Source organism: Salvelinus fontinalis, chromosome 16 (assembly GCF_029448725.1).
Source record: "Salvelinus fontinalis isolate EN_2023a chromosome 16, ASM2944872v1, whole genome shotgun sequence".
Lineage (NCBI taxonomy): Eukaryota > Metazoa > Chordata > Actinopteri > Salmoniformes > Salmonidae > Salvelinus > Salvelinus fontinalis.
In genome coordinates, this window is record NC_074680.1 from 37353489 (window position 1) to 37376832 (window position 23344).

The following is a 23344-nucleotide window of genomic DNA, read 5'->3' on the forward strand; positions in this document are numbered from 1 at the left end:
GAAGCTAGCTCTTCTGCACCTAAATTTTAACAGTACTGGCACCATATTTCAGTCCCAAATCAAGCACTGAAGATAAGGTCCTTATGCTTCCACAACCGTACCGCAAGCAATGCTTGTTCAAGTTCACACCGAGCGTCAGGGCTCTTAACAAAACTCCACCTTACACAAGACGCCTTCGTCCAATGACTCTTATGTGTAATGGAACCGAGAGTCACGATCAAGGACTAGGGCCGGCCCTGTATTGCTTACTTAGTCTATATTTTAACATTACTATAATTAAATCAAATCTGATGGCTCCCCTCCCAGATCTTGTAGAAACATGAATATCAGTGGACTATATGCATTCATTTCGTTTTTTATTTACATTTTCAGATAGGCTTTTATTCTGAAAATAATTAGCCGATTCTACCGGAAATCAACGTTGTGACTCTTCCCATTTCCGAATGTTTTGGTTCGGTTTGAAATTTACCCTCCAAAGACGAAGGGCGACGAGGGAAATTATATCATGGAAAAACAAACATACTAGATTAAGCGCATATAAATCGAGTAAAAGTAAGATGCACGTTTGCATTCAATGTGTATAGTATATAGCTAGATTTTAGCTATGCACTTCTGTAACATAGCTTATTAATTAGCTAGCTACTTAGCAAGCTAATGTGTTAACATATCATAGTCATGTATTTTTGGAAAGCACTAGAATCTAAATATCGAGAATATCATTGGGTCATTACACGAATGCGTAAATCTCGTTGCTACTTATATAATACAGATAACGACTATGAGGAAGACTTTTGGAAAAAATATGCATCTAAGCTGAAGCTATTTCTAAATGCGCACGCATACCCATAGCTCTGGTTCACCGCGCAACAACAATGTGCTCTGGCACGTTTCTCCCCAGTTGTTTAGTCATTGTATTCTGTATACTTTCGTAACTCACCAACGTGAAGATATTGCTAGAGTAATTTAAAACTTTTCTCTGTCCTCTAAAACGACTTTGGCATTTTATCAGCTGATGAACCATGTTTGGCTGTATGTACGCAACTGCAGCCTGCAATTCGGGACGTTCCTACAAATGGGCATTCCAGGAACGCCCCCCCCTCCCTTTGGTTCCTTCATGAACCACACCCCTCGAACGTCCCTTTTGTTTCTGCATGACAACCCCCGTCGTCCAAAATTGCGGGTTGCAGTTACACCCTTCTCGCTGCATGCTCATCCGACATGTGCATGGACCAGAGTTAACATACCTGGAGAGTGGGTCCTGGCCCACCTGCATAAAGTAAACAATGGAGCCGATGTATTCCCAGACAGTTTCACATGCAAATAGCTATGATTATCTGTAGTGCCCAAGGTATGACATTCCATGCAACAGTAAGGTATTTGAGGTGTGCTCAATTCAACTTGGAGTTTGCACTTTTGGGACTATTCCATTGGTTCCATTCTACAAGGCAAACTAGCATAAGTTAAGCACAGCTCCAGTATTTGACATGTATCAGACACCGTCTGGTATCTTGAAAGTTTGCTGATACAGCAATGACATTTATTTTTCAGGCAATTTTCATGTGAAGAATCAAGGTCCTCTTACTATTGAAAATGAAGAGGAGGATTCGGAGATCCGATCAGGAATACTTAATAGACTGTGAGTAATCAGTATGAAGGCCACTATGTTGTTGTAGTATAACATTTTATCACTTTTTTTCAACACTGACTTTGATGACAATGGTGAGAACACACATGATCAAACCACCCTACTCGAAAGTTAAGGTACTTGTTTATTTACATTGAACTTGAAATGTCTTCTCTCTATTTTAAGGTTGTGCACTTTGTAAATGCAGTGAGAATTGTCCAGACAAATATGGCGAGAAGATCACACTTAAGTCACAGGAACTCACTGTGCACTACTTTTGCCTGGTAAGAGAGAGAGAGAGTGTGTGTGTTAGAATTACTCATTGTTCATGAATTATGGCCTAGCTTAAACCAAAATATCTTGTCATTGCGGAATACTATTTGCTCAAACAGTAATAATCTATTTGTTTTATCATTCAGTTGCTTACTGAAGACACCTTAAATGTACAGAATGTTTACAATGTCAGATGAAAGGTGGCAACTTAAGAAATGTTGGTTAGAGGACTCCGGATTTTCTGCTTATTCCCTCCTGATTCCGGCAGTCCTCCAACCGGGATTTCCGGAAAACCAGGGAATTTATTGAAAGTTCCCGAAATTTTGCAATCCTATTCAGATGTTTTTATATTCCAGCTGATGTCAAGCGGCGTGTATCAGCGTGGAGAGGAAAATGAAGGGATCTATGGCTTCTTGGTGGATGATATTAAACAGGAGGTCCGCAGATCCTCCAGACTAGTAAGTCAGTGTGTTCATTCATATTGAGGGCGTATTTATTTATCCTACTTTCATAGGCAAGGTACCATTTAGCCCTTGATTATGACTCAAGAGTCTACCTCTGAAAATAACACATAGTTTCAAGTTTTAATGTCACATGCAGAAGTGCAGTGAAATGCCTTTCTTGCGAGCTCAAAACCCAACAATGCAATAGTCAATAACAATGTAATGCAACAAATAATATAAGTTAGATCAAAAACACAAGAACTAGAAATAAGAAGAATACGAGAAAGTAAGTCAGAATACTATAAATAGGGTCAGTCAGTTCCAATACCATATCTACAATGTGCAGGGATACTGGAGTGATAGCTGTAGATCAGGGTTCCCCAACTGGCGGCCCGCATTTGATTTTATTTGGCACAAGTTTTCTGAGCAAGGCAAATATACAGCACCAGTCAAAAGTTTGGACACACCTACTCATTCAAGGGTTTTTATTTTTATTTGTACTATTTTCTACGTTGTAGAATCATAGTGAAAACATCAAAACTATTAAATAACAAAGGTAGGGGTGGTATACAGAAGATAACCCGTAAAAGACAGAGTCCATATTATTGCAAGGACAGCTCAAATAAGCAAAAAGAAATGACAGTCCCATCATTACTTTACGACATGAAGGTCAGCCATTCTGGAAAAAGTCAAGAACTTTGAAAGTTTCTTCAAGTATAACATTCTCTGTTTCACAGAAACATGGCTCTCTCGGGATATGTTGTCAGAATTGGTTCAGCCACCGGGCTTCTCCATGCATCGCGCCGACAGAGATAAACACCTCTCTGGGAAGAGGAAGGACGGGGGTATATGCTTTATGATTAACGACGCATGGTGTAATCATAACAACATACAGGAACTCAAGTCCTGCTCACCCGACCTAGAACTCCTTACAATGAAATGCTGGCCATTTTACCATTTTAGCCTCAGGAGGCTGAAGAAATTTGACTTGTCACCTATAACACTCACAAACATTTACAGATGCACAATCGAGAGCATTCCGTTGGGCTGTATCACAGCCTGGTACGACAACTGCACCGCCCTCAACCGCAAGGCTCCCCAGAGGGTGGTGCGGTCTGCACAACACATCACCGGTGGCAAACTACCTGCCCTCCATGACACCTACAGCACCCGATGTCACAGGAAGGCCAAAAAGATCCTCAAGGACAACAACCACCCGAGCCACTGCCTGTTCACCCCGCTATCATCCAGAAGACGAGGTCAGTACAGATGCATCAAAGCTGGGACCGAGAGATTGAAAAACAGCTTCTATCGCAAGGCCATCAGACTGCTAAACAGCAATCACTAACTCAGAGAGGCTGCTGCCTACATTGAGACCCAATCACTGGACACTTTAATAAATTGATCACTAGTCACTTTAAACAATGCCACTTTAATATTGTTTACATATCTTACATTACTCATATCATATGTATATACTATATTTTATACCGTCTACTGCACCTTGCCTATGCCGCTTGGCCATTGCTCATCCATATATTTATGTGTACATATTCTCATTCACTCCTTTAGATTTGTGTGTGTTAGGTACTTGTTGGGGAATTGTTAGATTACTTGTTAGATATTCCTGCACTGTCGGAACTAGAAGCACAAGCATTTCACTACACTAGCATTAACATCTGCTAACCATGTGTATGTGACCAATAAAATTTGATTTGAAGTGCAGTGGCAAAAACCATCAAGCGCTATGATGAAACTGGATCTCATGAGGACCGCCATAGGAAAGGAAGACCCAGAGGTACCTCTGCTGCAGAGGATACATTCATAAAAGTTAACTGCACCTCAGATTGCAGCCGAATTAAAAGCTTCACAGAGTTCAAGTAACAGACACATCTCAAGATCAACTGTTCAGAGGAGACTGTGAATCAGGCTTTCATGGTTGAATTACTGCAAAGAAACCACTACTAAAGGACACCAATAAGAAGAAGTGACTTGTTTGGGCCAAATAATACGAGCAATGGACATTAGACCGGTGGAAATCTGTCCTTTGGTCTGATGAGTCCAAATGTGAGATTTTTGGTTCCAACCACCGTGTCTTTGTGAGACGCAGAGTAGGTGAATGGATGATCCCGAGTGGCGCAGCGGTCTAAGGCACTGCATCTCAATGCAAGAGGCGTCACTACAGTCCCTGGTTTGATTCCAGGCTGTTTCACATCTGGCCGTGATTGGCAGTCCCATAGGGCGGTGCATAATTGGCCCAGCGTCGTCCGGGTTTGGCTGCGGTAGGCCGTCATTGTAAATAAGAATTTGTTCATAACTGACTTGCCTAGTTAAATAAAGGTTACTTTTTTTATCAATGCATGTGTGTTTCCCACCGTGAAGCATGGAGGTGTGATGGTGTGGGGGTGCTTTGCTGGTGAAATTGTCAGTGATTTAGTTAGAATTCAAGGCACACTTAACCAGCATGGCTACCACAGTATTCTGCAGCGATACGCCATCCCATCTGGTTTGCGCTTGGTGGGACTATCATTTGTTTTTTAACAAGACAATGACCCAACACACCTACAGGTTGTGTAAGGCCTATTTGACCAAGAAGGAGAGTGATGGAGTGCTGCATCAGATGGCCTGGCCTCCACAATCACCCAACCTCAATCCAATTGAGATGGCTTGGGATGAGTTGGACCGGAGAGTGAAGGAAAAGCAGCCAACAAGTACATTTACATTTAAGTCATTTAGCAGACGCTCTTATCCAGAGCGACTTAGTACTCAGCATATGTGGGAACTCCTTCAAGACTGTTGGAAATGCTGGTGAAGCTGGTTGAGAGAATGCCAAGCGTGTACAAAGCTGTCATAAAATCAAAGGGTGGCTACTTTAAAGAATATAAAATATATTTTGTTTTGTTTAACACTTTTTTGATTACTACATGATTCCATATGTGTTATTTCATAGTTATGATGGTTATTGATGATAGTTATTTATGATCCCTGATGTAGATATGCTACATGACCAAAAGTATGTGGACACATCTCATTCCAAAATCATAGGCATTGATTTGGAGATGGTCCCCCATTTTCTGCTGTAACAGCCTACACTCTTCTGTGAAGGCTTTCCACTAGATGTTGGAACATTGCTGCGGGGACTTGCTTCCATTTAGCCACAAGAGCATTTACATTTACATTACATTTAAGTCATTTAGAGCGACTTACAAATTGGTGCATTCACCTTATGATATCCAGTGGAACAACCACTTTACAATAGTGCATCTAAATCTTTTAGGGGGGGGGGGGGGGGGGTTAGAAGGATTACTTTATCCTATCCTAGGTATTCCTTAAAGAGGTGGGGTTTCAGGTGTCTCCGGAAGGTGGTGATTGACTCCGCTGACCTGGCGTCGTGAGGGAGTTTGTTCCACCATTGGGGTGCCAGAGAAGCGAACAGTTTTGACTGGGCTGAGCGGGAACTGTACTTCCGCAGAGGTAGGGAGGCGAGCAGGCCAGAGGTGGATGAACGCAGTGCCCTTGTTTGGGTTTAGGGCCTGATCATAGCCTGAAGGTACGGAGGTGCCGTTCCCCTCACAGCTCCGTAGGCAAGCACCATGGTCTTGTAGCGGATGCGAGCTTCAACTGGAAGCCAGTGGAGAGAGCGGAGGAGCGGGGTGACGTTTGTGAGGTATGGCACTGATGTTGGGCGATTAGGCCTGGCTCACAGTCGGCGTTCTAGTTCATCCAAAAGCTGTTTGATGGAGTTGAGGTCAGGGCTCTGTGCAGCCCAGTCAAGTTCTTCCACACCGATCTTGACCAAATCCATTCCTTTATGGACCTCGATTTGTGCACTGGGGCATTGTCATGCTGAAACAGGAAAGGGCCTTCCCCAAACTGTTGCCACAAAGTTGGAAGCACAGAATCGTCTAGAATGTCATTGGACTGTATGCTGTAGTGTTAAGATTTCCCTTCACTGAACTAAGGGGCCTAGCCCGAACCATGAAAAACGGCCCCAGACCATTTTTCCGTCTCCACCAAACTTTACAGTTAGCACTATGCATTCGGGCAGGTAGCGTTATCTTGGCATGTGCGGCTGCTTGGCCATGGAAACCCATTTCATAAAGCTCCCGACTAACAGTTTATGTGCTGACTTTGCTTCCAGAGGCAGTTTGGAACTCGGTAGTGAGTGTTGCAACCGAGGACAGACAATTTTTACGCGCTTCAGCACTCACGAGTCCCGTTCTGTGTGCTTGTGTGGCCTATGACTTTGCGGTTAAGTTGTTTTTTGTCTTAGATGTTTCAACTTCACAATAACAGCACTTACAGTTGACTGGGGCAGCTCTAGCAGGGCAGAAATTTGACGAACTGACCTTTTGGAAAGGTGGCATCCTATGACGGTGGCACATTGAAAGTCACTGAAATCTTCAGTAAGGTCCTTCTACTGTCAATGTTCGTCTATAGAGATTGCATGACTGTGTGCTCGGTTTTATACACCTGCCAGCAACGGGTGTGGTTGAAATAACCGAATCCACTAATTTGAAGGTGTGCCTTCGGAAAGTATTCATACCCCTTGACTTTTTCCACATTTTGTTACCTTACAGCCTTTTTCTAAAATTGATTAAATAGTTGTTTTACTCATCAATCTACACACAATACCTGATAATGACAAAGCAAAAACAGGTTTTTAGAAATTGTAGCATTTTTTTTTTTACTGAAATATCACATTTGCATAAGTGTTCAGACCCTTTATTCAGTACTTTGTTGAAGCACCTTTGGCAGCGATTACAGCCTCGAGTCTTCTTGGGTATGATGCTACGAGCTTGGTAGACCTGCATTTGGGGAGTTTCTCCCATTTTTCTCTGCAGATCTTCTCAAGCTCTATCAGGTTGGATGGGGAGCATTGTTGCACAGCTATTTCCAGGTCTCTCCAGAGATGCTCCATTGGGTTGCAGTCCTGGCTCTGGCTGGGCCAATCAAGAACATTCAGAGACTTGTCCCGAAGCCACTCCTTTGTTGTCTTGGCTGTGTGCTTAGAGTCGTTGTCCTGTTGGAAGGTGAACCTTCGCCCCAGTCTGAGGTCGTGAGCGCTCTGGAGCAGGGTTTCATTAAGGATCTCTCTGTACTTTTCTCTGTTCATTTCTCTGTTCATCTTTGCCTTGATCCTGACTAGTCTCCCAGTCCCTGCCGCTGGAACACATCCCCACAGTATGATGCTGCCACCACCATGCTTCACCGTAGGGATGGCGCAAGGTTTCCTCCAGACGTGATGTTTGGCATTGAGGCCAAAGACTTCAATCTTGGTTTCATCAGACCAGAGAATCTTATTTCTCATGGTCTGAGAGTCTTTAGGTGCCTTCTGGAAAACTCCAAGCGGGCTGTCATGTGCCTTTTACTGAAGAGTGGCTTCCGTCCAACCACTCTACCATAAAGGCCTGTTTGGTGAAATGCTGCAGAGATATTTGTCCTTCTGGAAGGTTCTCCCATCTCCACAGAGGAACTCTGGAGCTCTGTCAGAGTGACCATCGGGTTCTTGGTCACCTTCCTGACCAAGGCCATCTGTTTGGCAGGGCGGCCAGTTCTAGGAAGAGTCTTGGTGGCTCCAAACTTCTTGCTGCAGACATTTTTTTGTACCCTTCCCCAGATCTGTGTCTCGACACAATCCTGTCTCTGAGCTCTAAGGACTATTCCTTCGACCTCATGGCTTGGTTTTTGATCTGACATGCACTGTCAACTGTGGGACCTTATATAGACAGGTGTGTGCCTTTACAAATGATGTCAAATCAATTCAATTTACCACATGTGTACTCATATCAAGTTGTATAAACATCAAGGATGATCAATGATGCACCTGAGCTCAATTTAGCGTCGCATAGCAAAGGGTCTGAATACTTATGTAAATAAGGTATTTCTGTGGAAAAAGTCAAGGGGTATGAATACTTTCTGAAGGCACTGTATGATGTATGCATAGGGGTAAGGTGACTAGGCATCAGGATACAGTGGCTTGCGAAAGTATTCACCCCCTTGGTATTTTTCCTATTTTGTTGCCTTACAACCTGGAAGTAAAATAGATTTTTGGGGGGTTTGTATCATTTGATTTACACAACATGCCTACCACTTTGAAGATGCAAAAATGTTTTTATTGTGAAACAAACAAGAAATAAGACAAAAAAACTGAAAACTTGAGCATGCATAACTCCCTCCCATAGTCAATACTTTGTAGAGCCACCTTTTGCAGCAATTACAGCTGCAAGTCTCTTGTGGTATGTCTCTATAAGCTTGGTACATTTAGCCACTGGGATTTTTGCCCATTCTTCAAGGCAAAACTGCTCCAGCTCCTTCGATTTAGATGGGTTTTGCTGGTGTACAGCAATCTTTAAGTCACACCACATATTCTCAATTGGATTGAGGTCTGGGCTTTGACTAAGCCATTCAAAGACATTTGAATGTTTCCCCTTAAACCATTCGAGTGTTGCTTTAGCAGTATGCTTGGGTCATTGTCCTGCTGGAAGGTGAACCTCCGTCCCAGTCTCAAATCTCTGGAAGACTGAAACGGGTTTCCCTCAAGAATTTCCCTGTATTTAGCGCCATCCATCATTCCGTCAATTCTGACCAGTTTCCCAGTCCCTGCCGATGAAAAGGTGGTGGTGCCCCCTGCTTAGTGGTGTTGCAGACTCTGGGGCCTTTCAGAACAGGTGTATATATTCTGAGATCATGTGACAGATCATGTGACACTTAGATTGCACACAGGTGGACTTTATTTAACTAATTATGTGACTTCTGAAGGTAATTGGTTGCACCAGATCTTATTTAGGGACTTCATAGCAAAGGGGGGAATACATATGCACGTAGCACTTTTCAGTTTTACATTTCTTTAAATAAGTTATTTTTTTCATTTCACTTTGCCAATTTGGACTAGTTTGTGTATGTCCATTACATGAAATCCAAATAAAAATCGATTTAAATTACAGGTTGTAATACAACAAAATAGGAAAAACGCCAAGGGGGGTGAATACTTTTACAAGGCACTGTATATGATAAACAAAGTTGCAGCAGCGTATATAATTATTGTATGTGAGGGTAGAGGTAGTATAAATGTATGTGCATATTATGTTTGTGAGCAAATTATGGAGTGAATCTTTGTGTGTTTTGGAGTGTCAGTGTGCTTGAGTGTGTATGGCCCTTTGAGTGCGTAGAGACAGTGATATAAGCTGTTCAGGAGCCTGTTGGTGTCAGCTGTACGACTTTTTGAGGATTTGAGGGCCCATGCCAAACCTGAGGGGGAAGAGGCGTTGTCATGCCTTCTTCATGACTGTGTGTGGACCATTTTAAGTCCTTAGTAATTTGGTCAACGAGGAACTTGAAGCTCTTGACCTGCTCCACTGCAGCCCCATCAATGTAGTCCACGATAAGCTCCCTGGTCTTACTGACATTAAGGGAGAGGCTGTTGTTCTGGTGCCACACTGACAGGTCACTGGTCTACCACTGTCGTGTTGTCAGCAAACTTAATGATGGTGTTGGAGTCATGTGTGGACACGCAGTTGTTGGTGAACAGGGAGTACAAGAGGGAACTAAGCATACACCCCTGTGGGTGATGAGTTTGGAGGGGACAATGGTGTTGAACGCTATGGTGTAGTCCATTAACAGCATTCTCACATAGGTATTCCTCTTATGTAGGTGGGTGAGGGCAGTGGGGGAGCAATTGAGATTGTGTCGTCTGTGGATCTGTTGGGGCGGTATACAAATTGGAGTGGGTCTAAGGTGTCTGGGATGATGGAGTTGATGTGTGCCATAACCAGCCTCTCAAAGCACTTCATGATTACAGATGTGAGCGCTACAGGGCGGTAGTCATTGTGGCATTAAGCCAGCTGTTCTGCGCATGCCCTGGAATACTGTCGGGCCCCGCAGCCTAGCAGGTGTTGACCTGGTTAAAGACCTTACTCACGTCAGCCTCGGAGAGCGAGATCACCCAATCCTCTGGGTTGGTTGCAGCCCTCACAACCAGCACGATGTTGTTATTGTCGAAGTGTGCATAAAATGTATTGAGTTCATGTGGTAGAGAGGCATCGTTGGGCAGACCACGGCCAAGTCTTTGTAATCCTTAATGAACTGTAGCCCCTGCCATCTACGGCGTTGCCCTTGTAATATGTAGTACGGTAACGTTAGGCTCCTTTAAGAGTACATCTTGGTCTAGGTACCATTCAACCTCTTCAGCTCAGCAGGCACTTTGATTGATGCTTGTCACCGTGGAGATATAGTATAAAACATGCACAATATGTTCTATTTAATTCTGTGCTTGCCATGGCCAACATGGCCTAAACTGTTTCGGCAGAGGAGAGTTTATGCAGAGTGGCTTGACACACCAGGTAGAGGTCAGGAGCTTGATCACTCACCGAGCAGAAACTTTTCTCACCTGCTGAGAGACTAAGGCTGATAGGCTCACTCAGCACCAACAGTAGTGCCGTCCATACAAGTTATTTAGTATGATGTATGATGGTTGTATTAGGATTACCCTAATCCTAGAGTCTTTGTCCACTCCAAGCCTAAGCAGCACTTTTATCACAAAACGTATAGAGTACATATTTTAGATGTTGCCTTCAAACGTTTCTGGTTGCTTGGATTCTTGTTCAAAAACATCATGTCCTAAATGTACTTTTTTGCTTTCTGTGTACCCTGTGTTTAGAAATGTGCAGTCTGCAAGAAGAATGGTGCTTCAGTTGGGTGCTACGTCAAAAGCTGCCAGAAAAAGGTCCATTTTCCATGTGGCAAACAACACCAATTCATCTTTCAATTCACAGATTTATTTCCGTAAGTGACGATGATTATATATCACCAGTATGTATTAGAGCTAGGACTTAATCCGAAAATGATCAACACCGACATTGCCTTCCTCTTACCGAAGAATTCTGCATATGTCGGTAATTTTGCTACACAACATTATTGTAGATTGTTCTAAAACCATTATTTGGTCAACAATAATAGCCTATGCATTATGTTGATTCCTGCTATGAAAGTGTGTACCTATCCCGGTTTCGCTGTCGACTGCTGACTCTCACTCCCTTTCCGCACTGTGCGCTCCTGCTTAAAATTGAATTGCGGGAGAAATGCCGTTTTCAAAGCAACTACTGTTGTTCTAGTAACAGAGAGGAGAGTCATAACTTTCTGTGACTATATACTCTATTCTCAGCTCTTAATATTGAGTTCATGACGACACCACTTTACAACCAGAGTAGGCCGTAGTATGGTTTTGATGCGACCGCAAAGCTGAGCGAGCCATTTGCAGTGAATAGGCCTACATCAATAGCCTAGGAATAGTGCTGGAAAGTACTGATTTACTGATAGATTAATCAATTAGCCTACATGGCTATCTAGCAACAATATCATATTTAGAGTTAGCAATCTAGCTGTCTTGAGTTGCCATTTTCTCAGTTGGTGAATAATATAGTCTATAGGCCAATATACACAAAGATATCGGCAAATTCTCTAAAGAGCCTAACATAAATGTGATAATTCTGGATCCTATTTTGACAGGCTGCATATCAAAATATCAATCATGCATTCCCTGGGTATGTTAGATGAAATAGCGTTCTGTTTGAATAGTAGGCTCCCATCTCAGGTGTCTAACTTGGCACTGAAAAAAAAACATCTAGAGCCCTGCCACTAATGGAAAGTTATTGTTATCTAGTAAAATAGTTACATTTATTACGATATTACTTTTTATCCATATTGCCCAGCTCTAGTATGTGTTGTGTCTAGAGATTCTAAACATAATAGACAGCAGCCATGGCAAACGTAGTAACAGGAGATAATTAGGCTCAGCTCTTGTTTTAGAGATTAGAAATATATAATTCATTCAAAAACAGTAAAGTCATATTGGCCTTCATCAGAATGAAATGACAGCTGTGCCTATTTTCTCCTTGTGAACTTTAATTTTGTTTTTAATCTAATCTTTAACTAGGTAAGTCAGTTAAGAAAAAAATATTATTTACATTGACGGTCTAACAAAAGGCCTCCTGCGGCAACGGGTGCTGGGAATTTAATAAAAATATAGGACAAAACACATGACAAGAGATACACCACGACACTGCATAAAGAGAGACCTAAGACAACAACATAGCATGGCAGCAACACATGACAACAAAGCATGGTAGCAACACAACTTGACAACAACATGGTAGCAACACAGCATGGCAGCAGCACAACATGGTAGCAGCACAAAACATGGTACACACATTATTGGGCACAGACAACAGCACAAAGGGCAAGAAGATAGAGACAACAATACATCATGCGAAGCAGCCACATCTGTCATTAAGAGTGTCCACGATTGAGTCTTTGGCTACGCCTCTACTTTTAGTTGGTTGAAGTACTCTTATCTCTCAGAAACATTAACAACAAGCCATGCTTTATACCGTGGTGCGTCTCTGATTGTATTCCCCCAGGTCCTACTGTAAGGATCACAGTCCCACCCAGTCCTGGCCAGTGTCGGCTTGTGTCAGTGAGCCTATGTCCTGCTCAGTGTGTCTGGACCCCATAGAACCTGTCCTCTCCTACTCCGTTCTCAAGTGTCCTGCCTGCCATGGCAGCTGGTTTCACAGAGACTGTGTGCAGGTAGCTACATCCCAGACTAGCAATGGCCCTCTTGGGTGAATGTGGGAATAAATTATTTTTCATCCTATATAAAAGTTGTTGTAACAGTTCCTTGCAATGTGCTGCAATGTGCATAACCCTTATTTCACCCTCTATATGGCATTACATTTGCATATATGGGCTTTGTGAAGCATCTATGATGGTTGTATAAAGAGTTTATGAAGGCTTGTAAGTGACTACATGCATTCTCTTATTTATTTCCTATGTATTCCTCCAGAACCAGGCTCATAGTGCTGGCATGTTCTTCTTCAGATGCACTCTGTGCAACAACAAGGACATGTTCCAGCAGGAGATGTTCCGGATGGGAGTCCACATACCTGAGAGGTATTATTATTTTCATTGTCTACTGTATGTATGGTCCATTCTCTACTGTATGTATGGTCCAGGCTCTACTGTATGTATGGTCCAGGCTCTACTGTATGTATGGTCCAGGCTCTACTGTATGTATGGTCCAGGCTCTACTGTATGGTCCATTCTCTACTGTATGTATGGTCCAGGCTTTACTGTATGTATGGTCCAGGCTCTACTGTATGTTTGGTCCAGGCTCTACTGTATGTTTGGTCCAGGCTCTACTGTATGTATGGTCCAGGCTCTACTGTATGTTTGGTCCAGGCTCTACTGTATGTATGGTCCAGGTTCTACTGTATGTTTGGTCCAGGCTCTACTGTATGTATGGTCCAGGTTCTACTGTACTATATGTATGGTCCAGGCTCTACTGTATGGTCCAGGCTCTACTGTATGTATGGTCCAGGCTCTACTGTATGTATGGTCCAGGCTCTACTGTATGTATGGTCCAGGCTCTACTGTACTATATGTATGGTCCAGGCTCTACTGTATGGTCCAGGCTCTACTGTATGTATGGTCCAGGCTCTACTGTATGTATGGTCCAGGCTCTACTGTATGTATGGTCCAGGCTCTACTGTACTATATGTATGGTCCAGGCTCTACTGTATGGTCCAGGCTCTACTGTATGTATGGTCCAGGCTCTACTGTATGTTTGGTCCAGGCTCTACTGTATGTATGGTCTAGGCTCTACTGTACTGTATGTATGATCCAGGCTCTACTGTATGTATGTATGGTCCAGGTTCTACTGTACTGTATGGTCCAGGTTCTACTGTACTTTATGGTCCATGATCTATTGTACTGTGTGGTCCAGGCTGCACTGTACTGTATTTATGGTCCAGGCTCTACTGTATGTATGGTCCAGGCTCTAATGTATTGTATTTATTGTCCAGGTTTGACTGTATTGATGGTCCAGGCTCTACTGTACTGTATGTATGGTACAGGCTCTACTGTGTGTATGGTCCAGGCTCTACTGTGTGTATGATCCAGGATCTACTGTACTCTGTGTATGGTCCAGGCTCTACTGTATGTATGATCCAGGCTCTACTGTACTCTGTGTATGGTCCAGGCTCTACTGTATGTATGGTCCAGGCACTACTGTACTGTATTTATGGTCCAGGCTCTACTGTATGTATGGTCCAGGCTCTAATGTATTGTATTTATGGTCCAGGCTCGACTGTATGTATGGTCCAGGCTCTACTGTACTGTATGTATGGTACAGGCTCTACTGTGTGTATGGTCCAGGCTCTACTGTGTGTATGATCCAGGCTCTACTGTACTGTATGGTCCAGGCTCTACTGTATGTATGATCCAGGCTCTACTGTACTCTGTGTATGGTCCAGGCTCTACTGTATGTATGGTCCAGGCTCTACTGTGTGTATGGTCCAGGCTCTACTGTATGTATGGTCCAGGTTCTACTGTACTGTATGGTCCAGGCTCTACTGTATGGTCCAGGCTCTACTGTATGTATGATCCAGGCTCTACTGTATGTATGATCCAGGCTCTACTGTACTATATGGTCCATTCTCTACTGTATGTTTGGTCCAGGTTCTACTGTACTATATGTATGGTCCAGGTTCTACTGTACTATATGTATGGTCCAGACTCTACTGTACTATATGTAGGGTCCAGGCTGTACTGTATGTATGTATGGTTCAGGTTCTACTATACTGTGTGGTCCAGGCTCTTTGTACTGTATGTATGGTCCAGGCTCTACTGTACGGTATGTATGGTCCAGGCTCTTTGTACTGTATGTATGGTCCAGGCTCTACTGTATGTATGGTCTACTGTATGTATGGTCCAGTGTCTCTGTGTGTTCTGTGGGACGTGGTTGACAGCAGTCACAGCACACCAGAAGACACATTTCTTATGTAACAGTTGGACAAATAAAGTACTGTTGCATTTGTGTTGTGGCGTTATGAGTTTTATCTAATGTATTCTGTATGTGTGTGCCATAGAGATGCAGCCTGGGAGCTGGAAGAAAATGCCTTTGGAGAGTTACTGCAGGTGTACCAGCACTGTGATGCCAACAAATGTCTCTCCCACAATGGTCGGACGTATTCTTCACGCACTGGGTAAGCTCTAATGTAGTGTGTGTGTGTGTGTGTGTGTGTGTGTGTGTGTGTGTGTGTGTGTGTGTGTGTGTGTGTGTGTGTGTGTGTGTGTGTGTGTGTGTGTGTGTGTGTGTGTGTGTGTGTGTGTGTGTGTGTGTGTGTGTGTGTGTGTGTGTGTGTGGCTGAAATGGTTGACAAACCAAAATGTGTTTATCGCTAAAATGAATTTGAGTTTCACTCATATGTCTTTTTGGTTTTCAGATGGTTTCAAATACTGCGCTGTGCCCTCTGTGGCTCTAGTGGCACCCATCGAAAATGTGGTTCCCTCAAACTTGACGAGACTAACTGGGCTTGTGAGGACTGTGCAGGAGCTGTGGATGGGACAGGTAGGCTATTTGCCGTACTGTGTCTGTTTTGGTCTAACTGGGCAGTGAAGTTATGACCAGACCAGTTATGATTGGAATGAAGAACTGCTTTTATTGTCTTTATGAAGTCTATTCGCTCTCTGATAATCATTGTTATTTCTTGTTTAGCTTCCCTCCCCAGACACACTGACTCTCCACAGCCCGGTGGGCCGAGAAGAAGCAGGTCTTCTAAAAGGACTCTCACACTGACCCCTCGCCAATCACCTATAGTCTGTAAAAGGTACAATACATTATTGTTTAGCATTTTTTTCACACAAAAATCATTGGCGCCTTTCAGCCGGTCTATTTATAGTGACCACACATTGCACCTGGAGGCACGGCTTCGAACCCTGACTGGCACGGCTTCAAAACCTGACTGGCACGGCTTCAAACCCTGACTGGCACGGCTTCAAGCCCTGACTGGCACGGCTTCAAACCCTGACTGGCACGGCTTCAAAACCTGACTGGCACGGCTTCAAAACCTGACTGGCACGGCTTCAAGCCCTGACTGGCACGGCTTCAAGCCCTGACTGGCACGGCTTCAAAACCTGACTGGCACGGCTTCAAAACCTGACTGGCACGGCTTCAAGCCCTGACTGGCACGGCTTCAAAACCTGACTGGCACGGCTTCAAGCTCTGACTGGCACGGCTTCAAGCCCTGACTGGCACGGCTTCAAACCCTGACTGGCACGGCTTCAAGCCCTGACTGGCACGGCTTCAAACCCTGACTGGCACGGCTTCAAAACCTGACTGGCACGGCTTCAAGCCCTGACTGGCACGGCTTCAAACCCTGACTGGCACGGCTTCAAGCCCTGACTGGCACGGCTTCAAGCCCTGACTGGCACGGCTTCAAACCCTGACTGGCACGGCTTCAAACCCTGACTGGCACGGCTTCAAAACCTGACTGGCACGGCTTCACGCCCTGACTGGCACGGCTTCAAGCCCTGACTGGCACGGCTTCAAACCCTGACTGCGCCGCTTTCCATTCCAAGTCCCCTCTCTCCCCATCTCCATCTCAATAACTTATCCACTGTATCGATCAATAAAAACTATCAAATACATTTAAAATAAAAAAAATAAAAAATACTTCTTATTTTTTGTACTTGCCGTCATAGACCAAGTCCAAATGTTTTCTAGGGGAATTGTTTTTTGGTCTTACCTTTTATGTTGTGCTAAGAACACATTGGAGATAAACATAGATTATTTAATGATTGGCAGGCCATTTTTGTTGGGAGGCTCTGCTAGAGAGATCCTACAGGAGCTTGCCAGTCAGACATCACAGCACCAACTATCCATGCCAGTGTTGGTGAATGGAAACAAGGTCCTGGAGGCTGCCATGGAGCTAGTGAAGAGGAGTGACTTCAACCCGTCCCATGCCCTTGCGGTGAGGTTCACAAGCAGCAAGCACAGTTCCAGCCCAGACACCTGCCCTGGCAACACCCGGCACTTCCTCAGGCTCCTGGTGCAGCAGCTCCAGAACACTGTCTTTGAAGGTCCGGATGGTGCCAAGACCCTGACCCTCGATGCACGAGGTAGGTCAATACCACCCCCCCCCCTCCGTACAAAACGCTCTCCAGCTCTGGATCATAAACTCACTCTAGCGCAAATCACTTGCTTGTTGCTAGAATTGTTGGGTCATAAACTCACATTCATAGTTACATTTGGGAGTTACAGTTGAAGTCGGAAGTTTACATACACCTTAGCCAAATACATTTAATTCCGTTTTTTTTTTACAATTCCTGACATTTAATCCTAGTAAAAATTCCCTGTCTTATGTCAGTTAGGATCACCACTTTATTTTAAGAATGTGAAATGTCAGAATAGTAGTAGAGAGAATGATTTATTTCAGCTTTTATTTATTTCATCACATTCCCAGTGGGTCAGAAGTTTACATACACTCAATTAGTATTTGGTAGCATTGCCTATAAATTGTTTAACTTGGGTCAAACGTTTCGGGTAGCCTTCCACAAGCTTCCCACAATAAGTTGGGTGAATTTTGGCCCATTCCTTCTGACAGAGCTGGTGTAACTGAGTCAGGTTTGTAAGCCTCCTTGCTCGCTTGCGCTTTTTCAGTTCTGCGAAGAAATTTTCTATAGGATTGAGGTCAGGGCTTTGTGATGGCCACTCCAATACCTTGACTTTGTTGTCCTTAAGCCATTTTGCCACAACTTTGGAAGTATGCTTGGGGGTCAATGTCCATTTGGAAGACTCATTTGCGACCAAGCTTTAACGTCCTGACTGATGTCTTGAGATGTTGCTTCAATATATCCACATCATTTCCCTCCCTCATGATTCCATCTATTTTGTGAAGTGCACCAGTCCCTCCTGCAGCAAAGCACCCCCACAACATGATGGCTGATTTGTTTTGATTTTCCCATGATGTCAAGCAAAGAGGCACTGAGTTTGAAGGTAGGCCTTGAAATATATCCACAGGTACACCTCCAATTGTCTCAAATGATGTCAATTAGCCTATCAGAAGCTTCTAAAGCCATGACATCATTTTCTGGAATTTTCCAAGCTGTTTAAAGGCACAGTCAACTTAGTGTATGTAAACTTCTGACCCACTGGAATTGTGATACAGTGAATTATAAGTGAAATAATCTGTCTGTAAACAATTGTTGGGAAAATGACTTGTGTCATGCACAAAGTAGATGTCCTAACCGACTTGCCAAAAATATAGTTTGTTATCAAGAAATTTGTGGAGTGGTTGAAAAACGAGTTTTAATGACTCCAACCTAAGTGTATGTAAACTTACGACTTCAACTGTATATTGTTATCAAATACTGGGGATGTGGTTTTGATCTGTTCTCAGCTTCTCTCAGTGCTTGACTTGGACTGAAATAGGTGCCGGTACTCATTTTGGGTGCTGTATATATTTAGGTGCAGGAGCTCCACAATACTTTAAGCTAATATTCTTTAAGAGAAACAGGAGCTCAAGCAGTAGAACATTTGAGGTGCCGGTACTCAGCTCTGGGGAGCTCTTGCCCAAGTCAAGCGCTGGCTTCTCTATGTTGTCTCATTTCTATGTCATGTTTCCCTAGCTCTGAGGGAGGATGTCTACTTTGACGTGGGGTGTCTTCTGTCCCTGAGTCTGGTCCACGGGGGACCTCCTCTGGGCTTCTTCTCCAGGGCTCTCTACCTGTGTCTGTTCAACTTCCCCAGGGATACACCTCTCACTGTGGAAGACATGGGCAGCACTGGGTTCACAGACAAAGTCAAGAAGGTACACATTTTAACATGTCTCTTTACTCTCTTAGATGCTGAATAGATTGATTTAGTTGGACCTTCTAATGTTACAAAGGCTTTAAATGATTGGTTCACAATTTATGAACCAAATCTCTATTTTTTATGGAAATGGCGTGTTGTTGAAGAGTCCTGACACTTTTTTGCGATTTCACTTGTTTTTGAGAAACTGCCCCCACGTGCAATATACTTCCTCATTGCTCGTTCTGCAATATGGGGTCTATGGGAAAAAATGAACAAGGGTTCCAAAAACACCCAAATACTTCCTTTTGGAAAGGTTGTTCTCTGTGTAGCCCGCGCAGAACAGCTAGTAAGGGGAGAATGCTCGAGTCAAACAAAATGGAACATAACGTTGCTAATAAATTCTGAATTACCCAATTTCATGTGTACAACATCTAAAGACCCGTATCACTATAGTGAGAGCTTTGTCGTTACTAAAGAACATATTTGGGTGTTTTTGGAGGCTTGTTCATGTTTTTCCGTAACCCCATAATGCAGAAGGGGCAATGAGGAAGTTTTTTACAAGTGTGGATAGTTTCTCAAAACCAAGTGAAATTGCTAAAAAAGTGTCTGGACCCTATAGCATGCCATTTACATAAAAAACGAAAGATTTGGTTCAAAAATTGTTAACCAATCCTTTAACTAATTCGCCATCTCTTGGTTCAGATTCAGGAATCCAAGTCCTTGGAGGAATTGAGAGAGGCAATGGAGTCAGCTTCAGAATACCTGGAAGTGGCTGGGTGCACTAGACCAGTTGAGAGCCTTTCAGACAAAGATACACTCGTTAAAGACATTGTAAGCTTCCACCTAATAACAAGAATGCAGTTACCCGTCCAAAGGTTTGTATGTCTATGGGTATTTCCTTTAGAAAACGAGTACCTTTTGGACTCTGTTTCACATTCAACATTTTCTATCATTGCTCAAACATATTTTAAACTGGCACTAGTATTCTACTGTAACTATGTTTGAGACATTGTAAGCCTGGTTTCTGTTAAATATATGTTGTTTAACTTTGTGTTTGTAGGTTCTGTGAGGGTCTGAAAACCCTTGGTGTGTTTGACCAGGTCCAGATGTTTCCAGGAGCCTTTGTTGGTCTGTTCTGTTCCTCTCATGACAAGCTGACCGCTGACACCATGGCAGCTCTCTTCACTGTTCAGTTCTCAGACCAGGAAGAGACCGCAGGGAAGGAGACCGCTGTGGTCACCTTCTGGAGACACTACCTATTGGAGTGTGAGGGTATTTGACCTCTAATGACTCAATGATTGAAATATTTATTTGATAATTGAAGATATACACTACCGTTCAAAAGTTTGGGGTTACTTAGAAATGTCCTTGTTTTATAAAGAAAAGCAAAAAATTGTGTCCATTAAAATAACATCAAATTTATCAGAAATACAGTGTAGACATTGTTAATGTTGGAAATTACTATTGTAGCTGGAAACGGCTGATTTTTTATTGAATATCTACATAGGCGTACAGCCGCCCATTATCAGCAACCATCACTCCTGTGTTCCAATGGCACGTTTTGTTAGCTAATCCAAGTTTATCATTTAAAAGGTTAATTGATCATTAGAAAACCCTTGTGTAATTATGTTAGCACAGCTGAAAACTGTTGTGCTGATTAAAGAAGCAATACAACTGGCCTACTTTAGACTACTTGAGTATCTGGAGCATCAGCATTTGTGGGTTCGATTACAGGCTCAAAATGGCCAGAAACAAAGTGCTTTCTTCTGAAACTCGTCAGTCTATTCTTGTTCTGAGAAATGAAGGCTATTCCATGCGAGAAATTGGCAAGAAACTGAAGATCTCATACAACGCTGTGTACTACTCCCTTCACAGAACAGCGCCAACTGGCTCTAACCAGAATAGAAAGAGGAGTGGGAGGCCCTGGTGCACAACTGAGCAAGAGGACAAGTACATTAGAGTGTCTGTTTGAGAAACAGACGCCTCACAAGTCCTCAACTAGCAGCTTCATTAAATAGTACCCGCAAAACACCAGTCTCAATGATGCTGGCCTTCTAGGCAGAGTTGCAAAGAAAAAGCCATATCTCAGACTGGCCAATTAAAAGAAAAGATTAAGACGGGGAAAAGAACACAGACATTGGACAGAGGAACTCTGCCTAGAAGGCCAGCATCACGGAGTCGCCTCTTCACTGTTGACGTTGAGACTGGTGTTTTAAGTGTACTATTTAATGAAACTGCCAGTTGAGGACTTGTGAGGCGTCTGTTTCTCAAACTAGACACTAATGTACTTGTGCTCTTGCTCAGTTGTGCACCGGGGCCTCCCACTCCTCTTTCTATTCTGGTTAGAGCCCGTTGGCGCTGTTCTGTGAAGGGAGTAGTACACAGCGTTGTATGAGATCTTCAGTTTCTTGCCAATTTCTCGCATGGAATAGCCTTCATTTCTCAGAACAATAATAGACTGACAAGTTTCAGAAGAAAGGACTTTGTTTCTGGCCATTTTGAGCCTGTAATCGAACCCACAAATAAATGCTGATGCTCCAGATACTCAACTAGTCTAAATAAGGACAGTTGTATTGTTTCTGTAAGCAGAACAACAGTTTTCAGCTGTTGGTAACATAATTGCAAAATGTTTTTCTAATGATCAATTAGCCTTTTAAAATGATAAACTTGGATTAGCTAACACAACGTGCCATTGGAACACAGGAGTGATGGTTGCTGATAATGGGCCTCTGTATGCCGATGTAGATATTCCATAAAAAAATCTGCCGTTTCCAGCTATTATCGTCATTTACAACATTAACAATGTCTACACTGTATTTCTGATCAATTTGATGTCATTTTAATGTACAACATTTTTTTATTTTATTTCAACAACAAAGACATTTCTAAGTGACCCCACATTTTTTGAACGGTAGTGTACATATCAAGCCAAGAAGAACAAGCAGTACAGACACTTGAAGGCCGTTCAGACAGTGTACACTACTATTACAATGATATTCAGTAAAACTAACACAATCACATGAATGTCCCCGTCTGTCTCCATATATTACCCCTCATCACCAGTCTCTCTGTTCTCTGGTTTCAGTTGGCAGATGTGCAACATCGCTAGAGGACGTGCTCATCTTTGCCACCTCAGCTGATGTGGTACCAGCTGTAGGGTTCAGCCCCAGCCCTACCTTATCCTTCCTCCATCCACTGGACCCGGCCGGGGCCTTCCCTGTGAGCCAGCCCAGCTCCAACCGCCTCCTGCTGCCGGTGGTACCTTCCTACCAGGCCTTCAAGAAGCACATGGAGTATGCAGTGTGCCAACTCACAGTCTTGCAGAGCATTTGATCACAGACACACAGACAGTATTGATCTATATAAGCACAACTTTAATAGACTGTCAATGAACTTGTAGGACACATTTCATTTGGATTCTGTACTTCAGTTGATATTTACTCACCTCATAGAGTTTCAGGTTTGGGTAGGGTATTTCTACCACGACAGAGATAATGCTTTTTGTATTATAGGCTTTATCTGTTGACTTTTATAAACTATTTTACACTAATTAAATTGTTAGAAGGAGCATTACTTTAGGTGCTACAATTGTTTGAATGGTCATTTCTTTGTTTGAATAGTAATATGTTTCTTTCTCTTTTGGGATTCTCTTTGTTATATTTTATGTTGTACATACTGAAGTGTGTGTATCAATGTTTTCTGTAAAGTTCTGTCAATTATATGCTACATTTTCTACTTTTGTGATTGTTCTGTTGTTTGTTATGTACTGTTCAGGTTGCATGTCTTATTTGTTTTGGCTTTGTATGTATTTTCTATGTTTACTAACTTCATTCTCAAGCATTTTACTCATGCCAAATTAAACATTTGCATTTACTCTCTGAAATATTCTTGCGTTGGTCGATTTCCCCACCACCACCACCACCATCAGTATTCAAAATGCATGAGATGAGTGCATTTCAGTAGAACCTATCACTTTGCCATCATCTATCCTAGTGAGGATCTGGGAATCCTAATTGAATCAAGCAGACCATTGATGTAGATTTGATTTCCTATTTACAAGGATCTAAGAGTAAAGTAGGGGCTACTCCATCAAAATGTGTGATAGTAAAGTCCAGGTACACCCTCATGTACATGATGCCATTCAAAACAACTCTGAGCTCGGAAATCTCTGACTTCCCAAGACAACTGGGAACTGGGGGAAAAGAAACAAAGCTCCGATTGGGAAATATACACTGAACAAAACTATAAATGCAACATGTAAAGTGCTGGTCCCATGTTTCATGAGCTGAAAAAAAAAGGTTCAATATGCACAAAAAGCTTATTTCTGGATTAAATGTTGTGCACAAATGTGTTTCAAAACCTGTTAGTGAG

At 43.0% G+C, this 23344-nt stretch overlaps 1 protein-coding gene across 2 annotated transcripts; it reads left to right on the top strand.

The window, feature by feature from the left end:
- Window positions 1-408: 408 nt before the first annotated feature.
- LOC129813107 (G2/M phase-specific E3 ubiquitin-protein ligase-like) lies at window positions 409-22856 on the top strand. Of its 2 annotated transcripts, none has more exons than XM_055865290.1 (15): window positions 409-552; window positions 1549-1636; window positions 1811-1908; window positions 2254-2355; window positions 11000-11124; window positions 12759-12927; window positions 13184-13290; window positions 15267-15383; window positions 15624-15748; window positions 15896-16007; window positions 16985-17298; window positions 18808-18989; window positions 19676-19848; window positions 20034-20245; window positions 22059-22856. In XM_055865290.1, the coding sequence occupies exons 2-15, from the start codon at window positions 1591-1593 to the stop codon at window positions 22304-22306; spliced, it is 2130 nt and encodes a 709-aa protein (XP_055721265.1). In that variant the 5' UTR covers window positions 409-552; window positions 1549-1590; the 3' UTR covers window positions 22307-22856. The 2 variants fall into 2 exon arrangements, with proteins under 2 accessions (XP_055721265.1, XP_055721266.1); XM_055865291.1 differs by having other exon boundaries at window positions 20034-20239.
- Window positions 22857-23344: the final 488 nt, after the last annotated feature.

Excerpts from the sequence above, each read along its gene's own strand:
- LOC129813107 (XM_055865290.1), top strand. The coding sequence starts at position 1,591 with ATGAAGAGGAGGATTCGGAGATCCGATCAGGAATACTTAATAGACT. Across the intron at positions 2,356-10,999 it reads TCCGCAGATCCTCCAGACTA|AAATGTGCAGTCTGCAAGAA; the intron begins GTAAGTCAGTGT and ends CCCTGTGTTTAG. Across the intron at positions 18,990-19,675 it reads TCACAGACAAAGTCAAGAAG|ATTCAGGAATCCAAGTCCTT; the intron begins GTACACATTTTA and ends CTCTTGGTTCAG.